Source organism: Scyliorhinus canicula, chromosome 4 (genome assembly GCF_902713615.1).
Source record: "Scyliorhinus canicula chromosome 4, sScyCan1.1, whole genome shotgun sequence".
NCBI lineage: Eukaryota > Metazoa > Chordata > Chondrichthyes > Carcharhiniformes > Scyliorhinidae > Scyliorhinus > Scyliorhinus canicula.
The window spans coordinates 44,702,153-44,725,177 of record NC_052149.1 but is presented as its reverse complement, the minus strand read 5'-3'; the positions used below and the strand labels follow the sequence as shown (position 1 = coordinate 44,725,177).

The window sequence follows — 23,025 nt, the reverse complement described above, 5'->3', positions numbered from 1 at the left end:
CATTGACCCTCTTAGGGCAAACTCGATTTTCTCAAGACTGAGAAAGCCAGCCATGTCATTGACCCATGTCTCTGATATCGGGGGCTTCGCGTCCCTCCATGCTAACAGTATCTGTCTCCGGGCTACCAGAGAGGCAAAGGCCAAGACGTTGGCCTCTCTCGCCCCTCTGGACTCCCGGGTCCTCAGACACTAGAAAATCGCCACCTCTGGACTCGGTGCCACCCTTGTTTTTAACACCGGGGACATGATGTTTGCAAACTCCTGCCAGAATCCCCTAAGCTTCAAACATGCCCAAAACATGTGGACATGGTTCACTGGCCATCCCGCGCACCGTGCACACCTGTCTTCTATCCCAAAAAACTTGCTCATCCGGGCCACCGTCATGTGTGCCCGATGAACGACGTTCAATTGTATCAGACTGAACCAGGCACGTGATGTGGACATGTTGACCCTGCTTAATGCAATCCGCCAAGAGACCTGTCTCTATCACTCCCCCAACTCCTCCTCCCATTTGTGCTTTAGCTCCTCTGTCTGTGTTTCCTCTGACTCCATGAGTTCTTTATAGATATCAGAGACCTTCCCCTCTCCCACCCATACTCTAGAAATTACCCTATCTTGTATCCCACATGGTGGTAGGAGCGGGGAGGTTGGAGCCTGCCATTGCAAAAAGTCCCGAATCTGCAGATATCTAAACCCATTCCCTCCCGTAACTCAAACTTCTCCTTAACTCCCTCAAACCGGGGAAGCTCCCATCTATAAACAAATCTCCCATCCTCCCGATCCCTGCTCTCTGCCATCCCCGAAACCCTCCATCTAGTCTCCCTGGAGCAAACCCTCCAGTCCGTTGTTGACACAAATTTCCCATCACAGCCGTCCCCAACATCCTTCACCATCACAGAGACACTCACCTTGGTTGGGCATTTTAGTGAAATGTCTCCTGGGAAACTCTCTGGTGCACACCACACAGATGCTCCTGTAGATCAGGTGGATGTAGGAACTCAGGAGGGGGGGTGCGGACAGACAGAGGGCGGACCAATCCCAGGGACTAGCTGCTGTCCAGACGGGTTTCGGGCTTCTGGAGCAGACAGTCCCATCGACTGTGGAGATGCAGTTGCAGACCAGGGACTACATGAGGGATTGTCGGCGAGCATCCTGCACTTAAAAGCGCAGGTGGAGGAGTCCAAACACATGCAGGAGCAGGAGGTGGTACCAGCCATGCGTGTCACCCAGGCCAGCACCACTAGGGTGGCGTCCATGGTGGGGGCCTTGGAGGAGAGGGTTGAGACTATGGATCACCATGTGCAAGGCCTGGGGCATTCTTAAAATCCGCCTTCATCCCCTCCATCCATCGAGCAAGGTTTTATCTATGCAGTTGTTCCCAGTTCCGCGCCAGTTGAATACCTAGGTACCTGAAATTCGTCCCCACCACCCTAAACAGTAACTGCCCATATCTCCTTTTCTGCTCCCCAGCATTGAGCAGGAACACCTCACTCTTTCCCATGTTCAATTTATATCCCAAAAGCTGACCAAATTCCCCCAAGATTTCCATAAACCACCCCCCACCCCCGATTCCCTCACAATACTGCCCATCGAGTCCGAAATATATAGTAAAAAATTATCCGGGTATAGCGAAACCCTATGCTCAGAACCCCCCACCACCGCCTCATCCCACGCTGTAGCTCAAATTACCCCAAACTCACTTGGTTTGTCCGCACGCTTGCCACCAGCGCATTGTACAGCAGCCAGACCCAATCCACAAGCTTCTGCCTGAACCCAAACCATGTAACCCCAAACAGATACTCACACTCTACCCGGTCAAAGGCCTCCTCCATGTCCATCACCACCACTACCCCAACCTCCTGCCCTCCCAAGGGTATCATATCACTTCAAGTAACCTCCAGACACTCACCAATAACTGCCTCCCCTTCACAAAACCCATCTGAGCCGTCCCAATCACCCACTGCACACAGTCCTCAATCCACGATGCAAGCACCTTCGCCAAAAACTTGGCGTCAACATTCAATTGTGATATCGGGTGGTACAATCCACACTGCTCCAGGTCCTTGTCTTTCTTTAAAATTGGGGAGATGGAAGCCTGCGACAAGTAGGGGGTGTTTCCCCCCCTCATCATATGCCCTCACCAACAGTGGCCCCAGTTCCGTTACAAATGTTTTGTAAAGCTCTACTGGGAACACGTCTGGCTCCAGGGCCTTCCCTGCATGCATCGCCCCCTGCCATCCATCACCTCCTTCAGCCCAATCGGGGCCCCAGGCTCTGAACCGGCCCCTCCTCCACCTTGGGAACTCACCCCTGCATTCCCACTTCCCCCGTCGGGGGTTCCGATAAGAGCCCCTCATAAAAGGGCCTCAAATACCTTACCCCTCTCATCCCTCACTCTACCAATCTCCCTTGTCGCTGCTTGCCTCCTCAACTGATGGGTCAGCAGCCTACAACCCTTCCCCCATACTAGTACACCGCCCCTCTGGCCCTCCGCAACTGCCCTACCGCCTTCCCAGTCGACACTAATCCAAACTCTGTGGATCCTCTTGTCGCTCTATCAGCAACCCCTCCTCTGGCGCCGAGTACCTCCTGTCCACCCTCAAGATCTAATTTACTAGCCGTTCTGCCTTCTCCCGCTCCACCCTCTCCCTGTGCACCCAAATTAAAATAGTGCCTCCTACAATGTGGCGCCTGTGACCGTCCCAGTATTGTTCAACTCCACATCGCGCCGAATAGCTGCCCTCACCTGCTCACAACCCCCTCACCTGGGCAACACGGTCACATAGTGGTTAGCACTATGGCTTCACAGTGCCAGGGCCTCCGGTTCGATTCCCGGTTTGGGTCACTGTCTGTGCAGAGTCTGCACGTTCTCCCTGTGTCTGCGTGGGTTTCCTCCGGGTGCTTCGGTTTCCTCTCACAAGTCCCGAAAGTTCGGCTGTTAGGTAATTTGGATATTCTGAATTCTCCCTCAGTGTACCTGAACAGGCGCTGGAACTAGGGGCTTTTCACAGTAACTTCATTGCAGTGTTAATGTAAGCCTACTTGTGACAATAAAGATTATTATTATAATCTGCCAACAGCCCACATCCAACCTCCACTGTGGCCATTGGGCCTCCCCATGAATCACCGCAAACAGACCCAATTAGGCATGTGGTCAGAGACCACAATCGCCGAAATCTTGAGTCGGCCATCTGCACCAGCAGCGTCTTGACCACGCGGTGCACATGGAATAAAGAAAAACTCCTTCGCCTCGGCCTCTCAAACCTCTGCGGATCATACGCTCCATGAACAACCTCAGCTCCCTAGCCACTGCCAACCTCCTCAATGACTTCAGGGCTGACCAGTCCAGATCTGGGTCCAGAACCGTATTGAAGTCACTCCCCATTATTAACCAATGCGAGTCCAGGTCCGGAACCTTCCCCAACATCTGCCACATAAAATCCAAATCCACGTCGTCCGAATTCGGGTCATAAACATTTACCAGGACCATCGGCATCCCTTCCAACTTCCCACTGACCATCACATACCTACCCCTGGATCAGCCACACTGCTCCCCACCTCAAACACCACTCTTATTAACCAACACTGCAACCCCTCGTCAACACGGGGAACATGTGAAAACTCAACACAGGCTATCACCCAAGGCTGGAATCGAATCAGGATCCCTGGTGCTGAGAGGCAGCAGTGTTAACCACTGTGCTGCCCTTTTTGTAAAGAGTTACAAGGCTGATCTTTCGTTATAGATGTAATGCAAATGATGGTTAAATGACAGTCACATCTAAATAACTTGATCCCAATAGCTGATTATATAATTGATGACAGCTGTTTCAAAGTCAGAGTGACCTATCTCATGGAGGATGGATTTTAGTGAAGAGATCCACAGAGTGGCAACAGAAGAAAATTAGGACATAATTACATCTTTGAAGAGCTGTGAATAAATGTGACACATCGTGTCATATCCATCTGCAATGAGCTATCCATCAGCACTAAGTTTAACAATGCAATATTTAGCAAACCTTCAGCAACCAAATGTTTTAAATGTATCTACTCACCTGATGTGAGTAAGCTCCTGTTCAGCATACTCCCGCTCATGAACTGACTTATTTGAATCCAAAAGCTGACATTGATACTTATTCATCAATTCTCTCAAAATCTATCGGGGAAAAAAATGCACAGCATCTTTCACAACCTCAGGACATATCAAAGTTCTTTACAGCCAATGAAAGACTGTTTGAAATGTAGTCACTGTTGTAATGTAGGAACTGCATCAGCCAATTTGTACACTGCAAGATCTCACAAACAGCAGAGATAATAACTGCACAATTTGTTTTACAAATGGCAGTTGAGGCATAAATAATGGTCAAAACACTAGGAGAATTCCCTGGTCTTTTTAAATTGTGCAACATCCCTGAAGGAACAATCATTTTGTACTCATCGAGAAAATTGATTTGACTTGATTTTCACTGTATAGCTAACCTCTAAAATCTCGGAGCAGAAAACTTTAGATCAATTCCCAGACTAATAGTTCAAACAGCTCGCATTTGTGAATCTGTGACACTGTTCTGGAGCATTGGCAATTGCTCAAGATTAGTAGTTTTACTGGTTTCTGCTACTTAGCTATTTCAAGCTCAACATATATATCTTCCTTTCCAAATTATTGAGTGGCACTGGCTGAAATAATCCAACTTCCAGAATCCAAATTATCCCAGACTCCATTCCGAAAACTCATACTGCAGAAGACTGAACAGCATCTTTTAAAATATATATTTTAGGGAAAAGGCAGTTTACTGCATTTTTGTCCAATAGGATCATAGAACCCCTAAAGTGCAGGAGACCATTCAGCCCATCAAGTCTGCACCGACCCACTGTATGAGCACCCTATCTAACCCACTCCCCCATCAAACCTGCACGTTTTGAACACTAAGGGGCAATTGTTTTTTTAAAGCATAGCCAGTCCACCTAACCTGCACATCTTTAGACTGGGATGAAACCGGAGCACCCACAGGAAACCCTCGCAGACCACGGGGAGAATGCAAACTCCACACAAACCATCACAGAAAGAGATATATATATTTCTTCACCAAATACATATGTAAAGTTGGGTTTTAGAGTGAAATTGCAATTTTTAAAATAGTTTTATAGTTTAAGATGTATGTAATTCAGAGTTTTATTAAGAAATAACATAGGGGAGTGGAGTGAAAATTAGTCTGCGCAAGTAAAAGGTCTTTAACCAAATATGGTTCTTCACAGTGGTAGATTCGCCTTATGCTGTCCAACTGGTATTCCAAAGGTAGAATGCCAAATAAGACATTCAAATAAAACATCCTTAATTTGCATTGCAGTAATCTACCTTGGTATTTTTCTCCTGTGATTGTTTAAGTTCCTTTGTGTCAGAAATGTGGTTCAGCAGATCCTCCTCTTGTCTCCCTAATAAGCAATACAGTGCAAATTAATTTTAATCAGGTAACATTTGCTAAATGATAAAAGTATCCTTAGGAAAACTCTGCTTATTGCCTTTCTGAATTAAGAATTGCTAATGGCATCTCCATAAATAAGACTTTCAAGAATAAAATTATGAAGCATGACTTTTACAGGTTACTATCACATCAAATCAAGTGTCTATTGTCTGGAGTACTGGGGAACAAAATTTTGGTGAAATATTTTATTTTTGAATGCTAATATAGGGAACAGAAACCCATACACATGGCAGCATTGTTGATTATCATCAGCCAGGACTATGCAAATTTCTTAAAATAGTGCCAAATTTCTAAAAATAATGATGAATTCTATGGTACTGTTACCGAATATGGGAAGAGAGACTTTGTACACATGCTAAAAATGCCATGGGGTCTCAACATTCTGAACATATTGCACCTCTAGATCATGCTTTGAACATAGCCTTCATTGCTCTAACTTTCTTCATACTTTTATCTTCTCATACTAGGCACCAGCCTAGTGAACCTCAATGCACCTCTCAAAATTCTTCTATTCAATAGTCTATATTATTGCTCTTGTTGCTCACTGATGAATCTGGCTGGATGGTGTCAAGCATTACCATGCTGCCCCTTTAATGGTCAAATATTTCTAATACTCCAGGATCAACTTGAAGGTAAGAATACCCTACCACATCCTGTGAGTACACTTCAAAATGTATTTGGCCACAAAGTGTTTGAGAACATAAGAGGCCATGAAAGGTGCTGTATTAATGGAAATTCATTTATTCTTTCTTCCTTCCTTTTGTAATACTTTCTTGAAAACTGCTTCCTCATACCCCTCTCACCCTCTCCCACTCTTACTTCTTACATTTGTGCTTCATCATCTGAAGGTGCCACCTTCCAACCCTCACTCATTCTTCCCAAGACACCGGAAACTTTGCAGCTTCTCTACCACTTTCCCCATTCACCTGTTTTATCAGATCCATTTCCAGACTCCTTGATGCTTCGCTCACCTGGTCCTGACAATGTTGTTGTTAATGACTTCCCTCCCCTCACCACCACTCCCTAATTGCCATTCAACCTCTAACGTCCTTTTCTGTGATCTCCTGGTCATGGTATATAATCCTCCTTAATCGCTTGCAGCATTACACATGGTTCTATTATTATCACCACTCGGTGGTCCACCTCAGAAGGTCTGTCATTCTATGTCCCCATTTCAATCTGTCGCAAAACTGCCATCAGAACTGCAGCAATGACGCAAGACTGCAGCCCCTGTTCACCAGCTCCAGACTTCCCCAATGATTACCTCCTCAATCATGTGTTGTCCATCAGCGAAATGAAGGTCAGGATCCAAACAAATGCAAATGACGCCCAAGTCTACTATAGTCCAAAATCTGCTCAAAACACATTCATCAACCAAGCTTTCAGTAACAAATCTGCAAAAGGTTTGACACCCACTCCTATGAAGTATTTTAGGAGATTTTTCTGCATTATAAACAGTACATAAACATGATTTCCATGAATAACATCTTTCAAAGAAGCAAGTGATTAAGTGGAATGTAGAAAGGTTCTAATCATGCCACCTTTTTCTGTAGGACCTGCGTGGATTGACCCAAAATGTACAATGCATGTTGTTAATGTTTCTATATTCCCTTCAATGTGTTAAATACGCCAATGTTTCACTGTTGTAATTGTGAAGTGTGTAATAAGTCATGATGCAGGTTTTAAAATTCATAGAATTTACAGTGCAGAAGGAGGCCATTCGGCCCATCGAGTCTGCACCAGCTCTTAGAAAGAGCACCCTACCCAAGGTCAACACCTCCACCCTATCCCTATAACCCAGTAACCCCACACCCAACACTAAGGGCAATTGTGGACACTAAGGGCAATTTATCATGGCCAATCCACCTAACCTACACATCTTTGGACTGTGGGAGGAAACCGGAGCACCCGGAGGAAACCCACGCACACACGGGGAGGATGTGCAGACTCCGCACAGACAGTGACCCAAGCCGGAATCGAACCTGGGACCCTGGAGCTGTGAAGCAATTGTGCTATCCACAATGCTACCATGCTGCCCAACAAATTCTCCCACATTACATGATTGCAGGATGTTTCAGTAATGGGGATCAAATGTCTACTCTCACATGGAAATGCTCGTTCTCTTCCCCTCCTCTCAAATATAAATAAACGTTTTAATTATGGCATATGGATCCTTTCATCTTTTGTCAAAAGGAGTAGAAGGCAAAACTGGAAAAAAACAACTGTTCCTAATCTACAGACATCAAAACATAAACCCTTAAGGCAATGCACTTACGTATTTTGTGCTTCATATTATCAATCTCCCTTCGAAGTGAATCATGTTCTTCACACAGATCCTTTTTGCTGTGAAGGAAGCATTTGATTAAAACTTGCTTCCACTGGTTTATTTACCAATTGTCATCAGTTTTTCAGGAGATAGTCAAATATTATCAGTGATAAAGTAATTACAGCATACTTCACGATTCAGTATGTTTTTCAAAATAGTTTAATTTAGGTGTATCAAGTGACAAGACAAATTGTCATGCCTGCAAGGAGAACAGAAATGGCAACAGTGGTTAGTTTCTTTAGTGATATATCAAAGCACTATTTCTCCAGCCCATTTCAAAGCACTATTTCTCCAGCCCAATCAGTATTTGTTACACAAAACTGAGGAATACTGTTAAAAAGGAAAATTTCAGTTTTTTGGAATTTTGTATCTGCCTCACTGCTCTACCAATGGCTTTGAACAAAATTCAGACAGAACTTCATTGGGAAAACAACGCCACAAAAACCACCGAGGAATGCATTAACCAGTTCCTACCTTTCCTGTATTTCTTGCGTCAGACTAGAAATTGTGATTTTGCCATGTTTAAATCTCCCTTCCACTTGTCGTAATTGCTCCCGCAAGCTGTACATTTCATTTGACATCTCCCTCCGCCACTCCTCCATCTTCCTCTCCAATTGGAAATCCAAACACTTTTCTTCGGGTCGACTCTGTAATCGTCGAATGTCATCTATGTCAGACAAAATTGGAAAACTGAATTCAGATTCCATTTTTATTAAAAACAAGTTCGTATCTAAGCTAAAAAGGCTTTAAAGTATTACCTTCTAATGATCGGATTTTCTGCTGTTGCTGCACCTTTTCTGTTTCAACTCTCAATAAAGCCTGTTGTAAAAATTCAATGGCCTAAAGACACAAAAAACTATGTTGACCACCACAAATTAAAATAAGTATGTATACGGTCAGAAAATACTACTTTGAAGAAAATGATTTACCGTTTTCATTTCTCTGTACTGTGGAATCATACCAGTGGCTGGTACACAGACGACCACTTTGAGGGTGATGAGTCACCTCGGTCTAGATGGTTTGTTTAAAAATTGTTAGATGCAAATTCCAAACAGACCATTAAAACAGAGCAGAATATTTGACAGCAGAGAGGGAGACAGTGTAATAATCCAGGGGCCCTGGTGAATTCTCTGGATATGTGGGATCAAATCCCACCATGGCAGCTGGTGGAATTTAAATGAAATTCATAAATCTGGAATTGGAAAGCCATAAAAACCCATCTGGTTCACTAATATCCTATAGGGAAGGAAATCTGGTGTCCCTACCTGGCCAGGCCTAATTGGGACATCCCACAGCGATGTTTTTGACTCTTATGTGCCCCTTGAAATGGTTGAGCAAGCCATTCATTTCAAGAGGAATTAAGGTTGGGCAACAAATGTCGGCCTTGACAGCGATATCCACATCTCATGAAAGAATAAAGAAAATAATGGGGGGGAAAAAGAGGTGTGTCGGTTAGGTAGAAACCAGGAAAGACCAGATGGACAGACTGGAACCAAGGGTTAGTGAGAAAAACTGTAGCTGAACAATGACTACTTTCAAAAAAAGAAATTAAAAGGGAACGGTAGAACAAACAAATCCAGGGCTCTCTGGGTGACAGAGGAGATAACAATGAAAATGAAGAATAGTGTGCTTATGACAGCTGTCAGGTAGAAAATATAATTGAGAACCAGGCTGAATATGGAAGGTTCAGAGGGGAGATTTAAAAAAAGCAAATAAGAGAAGCCAGAACGGATGGAGAGAAAAGACTGGCAGCCAATATTAATGAAATCTCAAAGTCTTCGATCGGCACATAAATATTAAAACAATGGTAAAAGGAGAAGTAGAGTTGATTAGGGACCAAAAAAAGGATTTACACATGAAGGCAGAGAACATGGCTGAGATAGTGAATTAAACTTTGCATCTGTCTTTACAAAGGAAGTAGATGCTACCCAGGCTTTGTGACAGAGGAGGCAGGTCTGCAACTTGAAGGCTTCAAATTGATGAGAAGAAGATATTGGATCAACTGTCGGTCCTTAAAATTGACATGGCACCAGGGCTGAATGAGATGCAACCAAAGATATTAAAGGAAGTGAGAGAAGAAATTGCAGGGGCACTGGCCATAATCTTCCAGTCGTCTCTCGACTCAAGGGGAGGTGCCAGAGGGCTGAAGAATTGCAAACATTATGCCCTTGTTCAAAAGTGCAAATGGTAGAGCAATCACAGATCAGTCAGTTTTAACTTTGGTGTTGAGGAAGCTTCTGGAAACAATTATTCCAGATAGAATTAATAGTCACATGGAAAAGTGTGGATTGATTAGGAAGTGCCAGCATGGATTTCTAAAAGGGGAAAATGTGTCTACCTAACTTGGTTTTTGGAGTATCTGAGAGGGGTGATAAGGGTAATGCGGTTGATGTGGCGCACATGGATTTCCAAAAGGCATCCAATACAGTGTTGCACAACAGATTTGAGAAAAGTGATAGCTTATAGCTCATGTAATAAAAGGAACAATAGCAGCTTGGAATCAAAATTAATTTAGTAATAGGAAACAGCTAGCAATGGTTAATGGACATTTTTTGGGCGGGAGGAAGGTTTGTAGTGGTGTTCCCCAGGGGTCGGTATTGGGACCTCGCTTTTACTGGACCACCCTACCTGGGCTCACTCCCCCCTGCTTTATCCCCATAACCCCACCTGACCTGCACATCTTTAGACATTAAGGGAAAATTTCATGGCCAATCCACCTAACCTGCACATATTTGGACTGTGGGAGGAAACTGGAGCACCCAGAGGAAACCACGCAGACATGTGGTAAATGTGAAAACTTCCCACAGACAGTCACCCAAGGCTGGAATTGAACCCGGGACCCTGGTGCTGTGAGGCACCGTGCCACCCCTAATAGAACATACAGTGCAGAAGGAGGCCATTCAGCCCATCGAGTCTGCACCGACACACTTAAGCCCTCACTTCCACCCTATCCCCGTAACTCAACAACCCTTCCTAACCTTTTTGGTCACTAAGGGCAATTTATCATGGCCAATCCACATAACCTGCACTTCTTTTGACTGTGGGAGGAAACCAGAGCAACCGGAGGACACCCACGCAGTCACGGGGAGAACGTGCAGACTCTGCACAGACAGTGATCCAGCGGGGAATCGAACCTAGGATCCTGGCACTTGGAAGCCACAGTACTATCCAGTTGTGCTACCGTGCTGCCCTAGATCTAGATCTTGGTCATTCAGTGACAATTCCAAAGTTTGCAGATGATACAAAACTTGGAAACATTATAAACTATGAGGAGGACTGTGCAGAACTTCAAAAGGACATAGACAAGTTGGTGAAAATGGGCAGATTATGGCAGATGAAGTTCAACGCAGAGAGGTGTGAGGTGATTAATTTCGACAGGAAGAACATGGAGACAAATATAAAATAAGATGTACAACACTAAAGGGTGTGTAGGAGCAGAGGAAGCTAGGTGTTTATGTGCACAAGTCATTAAAGGTGGCAAGACAGATGTAGAGAGCTATTAATAAAGCATACAATATCCTAGGCTTTATTAATAGGTCGTACAACACCAGGTTAAAGTCCAACAGGTTTATTTGGAATCACTAGCTTTCGGAGCTGTGATGAAGGAGCTGCATTCCGAAAGCTTGTGATTCCAAATAAACCTGTTGGACTTTAACCTGGTGTTGTAAGACTTCTTACTGTGCTCACCCCAGTCCAACCCGGCATCTCTACGTCTTTATTAATAGGGACATAGAGTACAAAAGCAAGGGAGCTATGCTGAACTTAGACCTCAGTTGGAGTAGTGTGTAGTTTTGGGTGCCACACTTGGGAAGGATGATGTGAACGCATTGGAGAGAGTGCAGAAGTAGTTTTTAAAAATGGTTCCATGGATGAGAAACTTCAATTATGAAGATAGGTTGGAGAGGTTGGGACGGTTCTCCTTGGAGAAGAAGGTTAATAAGTCATTTGATTAAGATTTTCAAAATCATGAGGGGGCTGGATGGAGTAGATGGGGAGAAACTGTAAAAAGATTGAGAGGAAGACAGCACAGGTTTAAAGTGATTTGCAAAAGAAGCAAATGCACCGTGACAATTCTATGGCTCTGTGACAGACTATTGGCACCACAATATAAAATATACATTTTTCTCATTTACTTTTTCACACTTACCTTTCCTTGGGATTGTAGCTGCCTGTAGATACCCATTAATTCTTCTTTTGGTAATTTGCAGTTCAGAATATCAGAATAAGAGGAGGGTTCCATAGGGACTGATATGGGATCACTGAACCGAGTATGTTCCATTGTATCAAGTGAGCCAACTAAAAGGAAGCAAAAGACTTAAAATAATAAAACTAAACTAATGGAAGTTTCATATTTTGGGGATTACAGCAGCAAATAAACATTTATTTCTCAGGTGTTACATGCTAATTTACCTCAGGTGACAATATTTTCCTTTGGTGCAATTATTTGACTGGAACACATTTGCTTTGTTATGTGCAGCCATTTCACACATAAGAACATAGAACATACAGTGCAGAAGGAGGCCATTCGGCCCATTGGGTCCGCACCGACCCACTTAAGCCCTCACTTCCACCCTATCCCCATAACTTAATAACCCCTCCTAACCTTGTTTTGGACACTAAGGGCAATTTAGCATGGCCAATCCACCTAACCTGCACATCTTTGGACTGTGGGAGGAAACCGAAGCACCCGGACGAAATCCACACAGACACGGGGAGAACGTGCAGATTCCGCACAGACAGTGACCCAGCAGGGAATAGAACCTAGGACCCTGGCGCTGTGAAGCCACACTGCTAGCCACGTGTGCACCGTGCTGCCCTTGAAGAATCCAAAGTCTTGATTATAATTACATGGCCCAGAATGGAGGGAAATTAAAAGCATGATTGCGACAGGGCACTCTCACATACCTTTCAGCCACCATATTAAGAGGACGTTGGCTTAACTATGGGAGCAGACTGCTTGCGTCTTTCTCAGGGAGATTATGGCATAGTGGCAGTGGACTAGTAATCTATTATAATGCTCTGGGGACATAGGGTGAATCCCATCATGATAGCTTGTGGATTTGGATTGCAATTGATTAACTAAAAAGAAAACACTTAATAATTCTACAATTGGCCTTGGTGTTGGGGACCATGGAATTACCATTGATTGTTGCAACAACAAAAAAAACCCTAACCCTAATTGTCCTTACCTTATCTGGCCTACATGTGACTCCAGATCCAAAGCAATCTGGTTGACTCTTTCTTTACTGCTCTCTGAAATGCCCTAGCAAATTTTGACAATTAGGGATGGGCAACAAATTCTGGTTTTACCAGAGTACCCACATCTCATGAAATAATAAAAATGAAAGCTGCAAAATGGCTGGCAAACAAGACTGGTCCAAGTGATGCACCCTCAGAAATAAGAAATTTGTGATAAATTGTAATCACATTTGAACGTTCATCTAAAATACAAATTAAAGAAAAAAAAACATACCTTTTGTATAATACCCTGTTGTGTTCAATCTTTTCTGTAAAGGGAAAAAGGCTTTCCATTATTCTTCAGTGGTACATAGAAATGTTCAATAGTAATATTATTAAAATAGCATAGGCCTGAATTATGCGGCCAGCGGCAAAGAAACAGTGGACTTGGAAAGGATGTTTCCTCTTGTGGGCGTGTCCAGAACTAGAGGCACCGTTTTCAAATTAGAGGTCGCCCTTTTAAGACAGAGATGAGGAGAATTTCTTTTCTCTCAGAGGCATGTGTGATTTTGGAACTCTGCCCCTGAAGGTGGTGGAGGCATGATCATTGAATATGTTTTAAAGGCAGAAGTAGGTAGATTCTCGTTGTGTGCAAGGGAATTAAAGTTATCGGGGTAGATGGGAATGTGGAGCTCTAAACACAAACAGATCAGTCATGATCTTACTGAATGGTGTAGGAGGCCTGATGAGCAGAATGATCTGCTTCTGTTCCTTTAAGACTTCAGCTGCCCCAAACTATACACAGGCTTTTGAACTGCAACATATGGTCATCAGGAGTGTGATATCGTGCAGCACCCATAACTGGGACCTGTGTGAAAAGGGCAAACACAAGTACGTCTCTTCAACCAGATTTCAGGAACCTTACTGAGGCGCAGAAAGTCGTAAGCATGAAATTCAGTTAGAATAGTCAATTCAATATGAAATCATGCACAGAAAACAAAAGAGAGAGGGAAGAAAATATGAGATTAAAGGAGATAAAACAAACAAAGAAAAAGTCCTTTTTTATTAAATCTCCATTAAAATCTGACAGAATAAAACTCCTTGTAAAAATAAATTTTCAGTGGCAGAGAGGTTGCTTGGCTGCCATGAAAATTATTTCACACTTGATTGGAAAACCCCAATTTTTGCTGGTGTATTTAGTAGGCAAGTAAGCCTTCATCGGTTTGAATGCTTTATCTGTTGGTAAGATATCAATGTGAGAGAGTTTGTGGGGGAGCAACTTTCTGATTTCTACATTTAACCATGCGGACATGGAATGGTGCTGCTCGTTTTACTCTTTAATGAGCATTGATGATCTAACATTATTCCTATCACAAAACCTGGACCGTAGTGTTACGACGGATAGGAGAGATAAGCCAGGGGAGAAGGGGAGGCAGTGCAAAAAGTATTTCTCCAAGTTGTTCTAGTCACAGTTCTGAACAGCACAACCAGGTGGTGGTAGGATGATCTACTTCCATGCTTCTCAAACTGATTAAAATGAGAACAACATTTCTCTGGCATTAGTACTACGGGATTGTATTTCTGGCAAGTTTATTGCAGCATTGCTTCTGGTGATACATGTGCATCAGAAGCTAGTAGCTGCATTGCACTAAACCCAGCAGTCTTACTGATTGAATTGTGTTAAGCTGAAGTGCATGGCAATCAGCACCACAGATATGTACAAATTCATAAGTGGAAGAGCAGAGGGTGCAAAGAGGAAAAGAGGGCTAAATGAGGTTTGCAAAAATGAGGAGTGATGAGGCTACTGAGACTTTTGTAATTGATATGACGGCAGAAATTGAGCCAGTGGAGGTTGGGGAGTAAGACTTGGTGCAGGATAGGATGTCCGTTGTGATTTGTACAAGTTAGAACTCAGGAGGTTAGCAAGGGAAAACATGAGGAATACATAGATGAGTATTTCAGAAGCAGTTGCAGAGGTGGAAGCAAACAGCTATGGTGGTGGTAAGGATGTGGAACTTAAAGTTAAGTTACAGCTCAGTTAAAATAGCACCTTTAGTACTGCATCCAGTTCTGATCAAGACATTAGGGAGACATCAAGCACTAGATGCAGTTCAGAGAAGATTAGCAAGGATGGTCCTTGGTGTAAGAGACGTCAGCTGGGTATTTCAGCCTCAGTAGATGGTAACCGAGTGCAAATCTAATCGGTACATTTGATAATAGAAAAGGTAGATCCAAGAAATTACATCAAATTAAACTTCAGGTTAAGACAAGTAGAAACATTTCCAAACTAGTAAAAAAAAACAACACTGAATGGGGGTCAAGAAATTCTTGTTCACATGCAGGGATACATTTTCACTTTTAACATGAGGCAGAAAATGGGCAGTAATGGATTAGCAGTCCCTTTTACATTCTGGTTAACTTAGTTTCCATTGGAATTTGACCTTATATGGCACCACAGAGCTCCAGCAAGATTGAAGTCTTCCCGTGTCTGCGTGGGTTTCGCCCCCACAACCCAAAAAAAAATGTGCAGAGTAGGTGGATTGGCCACACTAAAAAATTGCCCCTTAATTGGAAAAAATAATTGGGTAATCTAAATTTTAAAAAAAAGATTGAAGTCAATGGGAAACCGGAAGCAAAGTCTCCCAGTTGGAGTCACTCTTTGCACAAAGGAAGATGGTTGTGGTTGCTTAGCTCCAGAACATCCCTGCAATAGTTCCCCAGGGTAGTGTAGTTGGTCCAGTCATCTTCCGCAGATTCACTAATGGCCTTCCCTCCAACATTAAGTCAGAAGTGGGGAAGTTTGCTAATGATTGCAATGTTAATGGGCAGCACGGTGGCCTAGTGGTTAGCACAACCGCCTCACGGCGCTGAGGTCCCAGGTTCGAATCCCGGCCCTGGGTCACTGTCTGTGTGGAGTTTGCACATTCTCCCCGTGTCTGCGTGGGTTTCGCCCCCACAACCCAAAAATGTGCAGAGTAGGTGGATTGGCCACACTAAATTGCCCCTTAATTGGAAAAAATAATTGGGTAATCTAAATTTTAAAAAAAAAAGAAAAAAAAAAAAAAAAAAATGATTGCAATGTTGAGTTCCATTCACAACTCCTCAGGTACTGAGCAGTCCACGCCCGCAAGGAAGACTGGACTACATTCAAGCTTGAGCTGATTAATGGAAAGTAATATCCATGCCACACAAATGCCAGACAATCTTGCACAAGAGAGACTCAATCCATCTTCCTTCACATTCAAGGGTATTACACCACTGGATCCCCCACCATCAACATCCTGGGGATCACCATTAAACAGAAACTTAGCTAGATCAGCCTTATAAATACTGTGGCTTAAAAGCATGTCAAAGGTGGGAAATCCTGTAGCAAGTAACCTAACTCCCCAAAACCTGCCCACTGTCTACTAGGCACAAATCAGGAGTGTGATGGAATACTCTCCACTTGCCTGGATAAGTGCAGCTCCAACAACACTCAACAAGTTCAATACAAACGAGGACAAATCTGCCCGCTTGGATGGCAGTAGTAGCAGTGTGTACCATCTACAAGACACTCGCTAAGGCATCTTTGACAGCACCTTCCAAACTTATGACCACTACCACCTAGAAAGACAAGGGCAGCTGAAGAATGGGAATGTTACCACGGCAAGCTTCCAACCAAGCCACACTTCTTCCTGACTTGGAATTATAGTGCTGTTCCTTCACTGCCACTGAGTCAAAATCCTGGAACTCCAGGACTAACAGCACTGTAGTTTTCCTATGCTACATGAACTGCAGAAGTTCAAGGAGGTCACCACGTTCCCAATGGTAATTAATACTGACCTTGCCAAATACACATAATGTACTTCAGACTAGAGTAGTGGAGACAAAAGCCTCGAAACATTTAACAATTAGCTGCCAATATGGGAGCTGTAGAACTAAAAACAATGTTACTTATTTCCAAATGAGGAAAGGAGCAGGTAAACAAAGTGCAAAACAGTATCATAATGTAACTCCCCTCTAATAAACAGACAAACAAAAACTACACACAAAAAAAGGTAAAATTAACAGTCAACAGTAATTAACTCTTTAAAGAAAGAGACAAATGGTTGCCATCCACACAAAAATTGTTAATGAATCCCCTTATGGCATTCTTAATCCTCTCCAAATATCAAACAACTTTAGAATATAAGACATGAAGACTTTGCAATCAGGGTCAAGCATTGGGTAGTTTGGGGGACTTCCAGGTTAATAAAATCCACCTATGGGCTATTAATAAGAAAATACAATGACGACTGCCTCACTCTAAGTGAAACTAACCAGTACAGATGGCACTCCAAATATGGCTATCAAAGGACAAGGCTGTAAGTCAATATCTAGAACTTTGGAAAGTGTGTCAAAGAAGGATGACCAAAAATCAGTCAGCTTCGGGCATGACCAGGATATGTTGGTATGGCCTGCAGGGGTGAGTGAGCACCGGTCATATTTGTTGCCTTGGTAAAGTGAATTCTGTGCATAACTTTAAAGTGAAATAAGCTTAATTAAGCACAGGAGGATGTGGGTTGAGCAATCCAACACAATCAAAAACCCCACAATAACATACCCAACTTCACCCCCATCCTAACTCCTAGCTACCCGTATATTAGATTCCCTGCCCTTATTTTTCACTTCCATGCCCCCCCCCCGGCCTGCTGACGGTTAATTCTCCGTGATGAAATCGATGAACGGTTGCCACCTCCGAGCGAACCCCTGTAATGAACCCCTTAAGGAGAACTTAATCTTGTCTAGCCTAAGAAACCCTGACATGTTACTGACCCACAGCTCTGACTTTGTAAGCTCTGAGTCCCTCCATCCCAGCAAAATCCGTCTCTGTGCCACCAGGGAGGCAAGGGCCAAACGTCGGCCTCTCTTCCCCCCTTGGCTCCCGGATCTTCCGACGCTCCAAATATTGCCATCTCTGGACTCGGAGTCACCCTCCCTTTCAGAACCTCTGACATGACATCTGAAAATCCCTGTCAAAATCCCCTCAGCCTCAGACACGCCCAAAACATATGTACATGATTCACAGGACTTCCCCCACACCTCCCACATCTGTCCTTCACCTCCTCAAAAAACCAACTCATCCGGGCCACAGTCATATGAGCCCTGTGGACCACCTTAAACTGGATCAGGCTAAGCCTGGCACACGATGAGGATGCATTAACTCTACACGACGAGAATGCATTAACTCTGATCCAGAGGATATCATGAGATCGTACAACCTTGAAATAGAACCACTGCTGGTTTGAGGCAATGACAAAATCCTTTCTAATAATAATAATAATCTTTATCATCACAAGTAGACTTACATTAACACTGCAATGAAGTTATTCTGAAAAGGCCCTAGTCGCCACATTCCGGCATCTGTTCGGGTACACAGAATGTCCACATTACCTAACAGCTCGTCTTTCGTGACTTGTGGGAGGAAACCGGAGCATCTGGGGGAAACCCATGCAGACACGGGGAGAACGTGCGGACTCCGCACATACAGTGACCCAAGCCGGGAATCGAACCTGGTATCCTGGCGCCGTGCAGCAACAGTGCTAACCACGGTGCTACCGTGCTGGATGTAGTTGACAAAAGGATAGACAGTGCGAGCAAACAAAACCACCACTATTCTGGAAAAGTTCCTATCCACAAATAGGTTAGTAAAACATTTGAGTTCCTTCTTCCTCCACAAGGAAAATGCTGAGTTAAGCAAGGAGGACAAGAATAAGTGGTTATTACACAAAGGAGGGGGAAGTTTAAAATGCTGAAACAATTGTTTCCATATTTTAAAAATAGAAATCACAACGGGGTTTGACATGTATTCAGAGGGGAAAAGGGTAGCGGGGATCAGAGGTTATGGGGAGAAGGCAGGAAAATGGGGATGAGAAAAATATCAGCCATGATTTTTTTTTTTTAAATTTAGAGTACCCAATTATTTTTTCCAATTAAGGGGCAATTTAGCGTGGCCAATCCACCTACTCTGCATATTTTTGGGTTGTGGGGGCGAAACCCACGCAGACACGGGGAGAATGTGCAAACTCCACACGTACAGTGACCCAGAGCCGGGATCGAACCTGGGACCTCAGTGCCGTGAGGCGGTTGTGCTAACCACTAGGCCACCGTGCTGCCCTTCAGCCATGATTGAATGGCAGAGCAGACTCGATGGGCTGAGTGGCCTAATTCTGCTTCTATGTCTTATGGTCTTATGGGGCACAAATTAAGGCAGGAAGAGAGGATGAGCAAGAGTGCACTTCCATAAGACACCAGTTTAAACTTGGAATCATGACACCAAGTTAAAGGGCGCAATTCTCCCATTGGGAGACTAAGTCCCGACGCCGGAGTGAAAACCGGAGTGTTTCACTCCGGCGTCGCAGGCCACTCCCTGACCCCTATTCTCACACCCCCGGGGGACTAGGAGCGGCACCGCGTCATTTACTCGCGCAGGCCTTGGGGCCATGTAAATACGGCGCCGTGTAAATGACGTCACCCGCGCATGTGCAGGTTGGCCGGCGCCAACCCGCATATGCGAGGTTGCCGTCCTCCCCGCGGGTGCCCCGCAGGAAAGGTCGGATGGATCTTGCGGGCCAGACCCCTTTTGAGGCCCCCCCCCCCCCGGTGCAGGATCCCACCCACCCCCCAGCATTCACCCACTGTTCCCGTCGGCAGCAACCAGGAGTGGACGGCGCCGGCGGGAACCTGTCGTGTTGGGCAGGCCGCTCGGCCCATCCGGGGCTTGAGAATCGCCGCTCGCCTGTTACAAACGGCGAGCGCCGATTCTCCCAGCGGCCAGCAGTGAATCGCGCCGCGCGGGTTTGGGGGGGTTGGGAGAATCGCGTGCGGGTGCCGAGGCGGCGTGGCGGAACTCGCTCGGCACCCCGCCGATTCTCCCACCCGGCGTGGGGGGGGGGGGGGGGGGAGGGGTTTCCACCCACAGTCTTTTGATTATTGACTACCCAATAAATTAGGAAGAGCTTGCCCACCAACCGATCTCCCTCTTTGAAGTATCACTCTACAGACTCCAGGAGTCTTGCCTGCCCAGATAAATGTTGGTCTCAGCTTGTTAATCATAACAAAGAAAGAATTTGGCAGCAAAATAAGGAAACAATGGAAAAAATCCAAGAATCTGGGCAGAATGTGAATTTTTATGGATTGAATTCTTCCAGCTAAGGAAAGAGGCAAATTATCCCAGCATGACAAATCCAATTTCATTTTGGTGACCAGGCTCATACCATTTGTGTATGGAAAGTCTCAAGCGAGTGTGTTGATCCCACTTAAATAACAAAAAACAGCACCAGATATACAAAATGGTAAAGTTGGCACTAGAGTTCATTGGGAAACACTCACTTTTCTTGATATTCAATTTATGACCAGAAAACAAAGCTAAGGAACTGAAAATATTCATTATGCCATCAACACAGGCACAGGGTTAGTGGTAAGGCAGCATTTTTCAAACTTTTTCCCCCCCCCTCGTAACCTACTTTTGCCAACCTGCCGATTTTCAGGACCCATGCCAGCCTACCTTCACAACACATGCCACGTTCACTTGCCTTTAATGTGAAAGGGGAGCATGCTTGGTCCTCACAATCTCACTTCAATCAGGTAAACAGGAGGAGAGGGCAATGCACATATCAGGTGCCGAATTTAGCCAGTTCCTTTGTGCCGTCTTCACCTTTGTGAGAATGGAAAATCCAACCTCGTACATGTAGGTCGCCATGAAGGGCAATAGCAACAGAATGCTTGTTTTGCTCAGCACTGGATACTCCTGGGAGATGCTATTCTAGAATTTTGACAGCCACGTGGGCTTTTGCTGTATTTTGTTTCATAAATTTAGAGTATCCAATTACTTTTTTCCAATTCAGGGGCAATTTAGCGTGGCCAATCCACCCAACCTGCACATCTTTGGGTTGTGGGGGTGAAACCCATGCAAACACGGGGAGAAAGCGCAAACTCCACACAGACAGTGACCCAGGGCCGGGATCGAACTGGGTCTTCAGCACTGTAGGCAGCAGTGCTAACCACTGGGCCACCGTGCCGCCCTGCTGTATTTTAATATGCTACCACAGGTCAGGTACAGCAGTGAAGTGTTTTAATTTGGAGTCAGCTGTAAGTCTCAACCTCCAAAGGACCTTTTCACCCAGCACTTCTCTTTCAAAATCTGAAACTTCCCCTCTCATTTGGCAGCACTTCTCTGCATAGAACCCAAATGGGCTTTGCATCCTATTGGCACAACTGACAAAACAATACCTCAAGAAATCATCTTTATACTGCTTTGTTCCCGAGTTAAGTTTCTACTTTGTAGGATAAAAGCAAATTACTGCGGATGCTGGAATCTGAAATGAAAGAGAAAATGCTGGAAAATCTCAGCAAGTCTGGCAGCATCTATAGGGAGAGAAAAGAGCTAACGTTTCGAGTGCGATGACTCTTTGTCAAAGCTAACAGACAAAGAAAGTGGGAAATATTTATACTGTGGAGTGAGAATGAAAGATGAGTCGTAGCCACAGAAACCCAGGGAAACCGGGTGCTAATGGCCACAGAAACCAAGTGGAAAGAGTGCTAATGGCAGTCCCCAGAGAGGACAAAAGATGTGAAAGGTCAAAAGGTGAAAGCTCTTTTTCTACTTTGTAGGATGTTCACCAGAGGCCCTTGTGCTCTGTGAAGAGTTAACACTAGCACTGCTCTATCGTGTCATAGATTCTCCTCAGCAGCTCTCTCCAGTGCATGTGGGATCCTGGCCAGTCGGTACAGTGTCAATGGTCTGTGGCCATCTCTTACTTGTAAGTAAACTATCCACCTTCACAGTTCTTGGGTCTTGCTTGCTAGCAGCATGGGCTGTTTAGCACAGGGCTAAATCGCTGGCTTTGAAAGCAGACCAAGGCAGGCCAGCAGCACGGTTGGATTCCCGTAACAGCCTCCCCGAACAGGTGCCAGAATGTGGTGACTAGGGGCTTTTCACAGTAACTTTTGAAGCCTACTTGTGACAATAAGCAATTTTCATTTCATTCATTTTATTTCAAAATGGAAGCTCTCCTGCATGATTTGGCACCAAAAGCACATACAGACAGAGGCACTTGACTTCAAGTGTATGTGCAGGGCGCATGGTTTCATCCAAGTGAATCCATGTTGCAGCTTTACACTGGTCAATATCCCATCTATAATGAATGGGATGTCCCGAATTGTGCATGATATTCAAACATGTTGGATCGTCTCTCCACTCCTAATTGCAATTTGCATACCGCCGCAACCGGTCCACAGCAGAAGACATTTCCCTGGCCCTACACTCATCCCTAGAGCATCTCGACAACAAGGACTCCTACATCAGACTCCTATTTATTGACTACAGCTCCGCCTTCAACACCGTAATCCCAGCCAAGCTCATATCAAAGCTCCAAAACCTAGGATTTGGCTCCTCACTCTGCAACTGGATCCTCGACTTTCTGACCCACAGACCATAATCAGTAGGAATAAACAATAACACCTCCTCCACAATAGTCCTCAATACTGGGGCCACGCAAGGCTGCGTACGTAGCCCCCTACTATACTCCCTGAACACACGACTGTGTGGCAAAATTTGGTTACTGCATCTACATGTTTGCTGACGATACGACCATAGTGGTCCGGATCTCGAATAACGACGAGTCAGAAAACAGGAGGGAGATAGAGAACCTAGTGGAGTGGTGTAGCGACAACAATCTCTCCCTCAATGCCTGCTAAACTAAAGAGCTGGTCATTGACTTCAGGAAGCAAAGTACTGTACACACCCCTGTCAGCATCAATGGGGGTGAGGTGGAGATGGTTAGCAGTTTCAAATTCCTTGGGGTACACATCACCAAAAATCTGCCCTGGTCCACCCATGTCGACGCTACCACTAAGAAAGCACAACAGCGCCTATACTTCCTCAGGAAACTAAGGAAATTCGGCATGTCCACATTAACCCGTACCAACTTTTATAGATGCACCATAGAAAGCATCCTATCTGGCTGCATCACAGCTGGTATGGCAAATGCTCGGCCCAGGACCGCAAGGAACTTCAGAGAGTCG

The 23,025-nt window shown here is 44.7% G+C and overlaps 1 protein-coding gene across 3 annotated transcripts in view; it reads right to left on the bottom strand.

Annotated features, from left to right (window-relative positions):
• LOC119964530 (myosin heavy chain, clone 203-like) overlaps positions 1-23,025 on the bottom strand; it is a 46,219-nt gene that overhangs the window by 14,431 nt on the left and 8,763 nt on the right. For all 3 annotated transcript variants that reach the window (XM_038794142.1, XM_038794143.1, XM_038794144.1), the window contains exons 3-9: positions 13,277-13,310; positions 11,951-12,099; positions 8,562-8,643; positions 8,278-8,470; positions 7,753-7,820; positions 5,351-5,427; positions 4,053-4,153 (exon numbers count right to left, since the gene is read on the bottom strand). In XM_038794142.1, the coding sequence (XP_038650070.1) occupies positions 4,053-4,153; positions 5,351-5,427; positions 7,753-7,820; positions 8,278-8,470; positions 8,562-8,643; positions 11,951-12,099; positions 13,277-13,310 (704 nt within the window). The remainder of the gene's footprint in view (positions 1-4,052; positions 4,154-5,350; positions 5,428-7,752; positions 7,821-8,277; positions 8,471-8,561; positions 8,644-11,950; positions 12,100-13,276; positions 13,311-23,025) is intronic.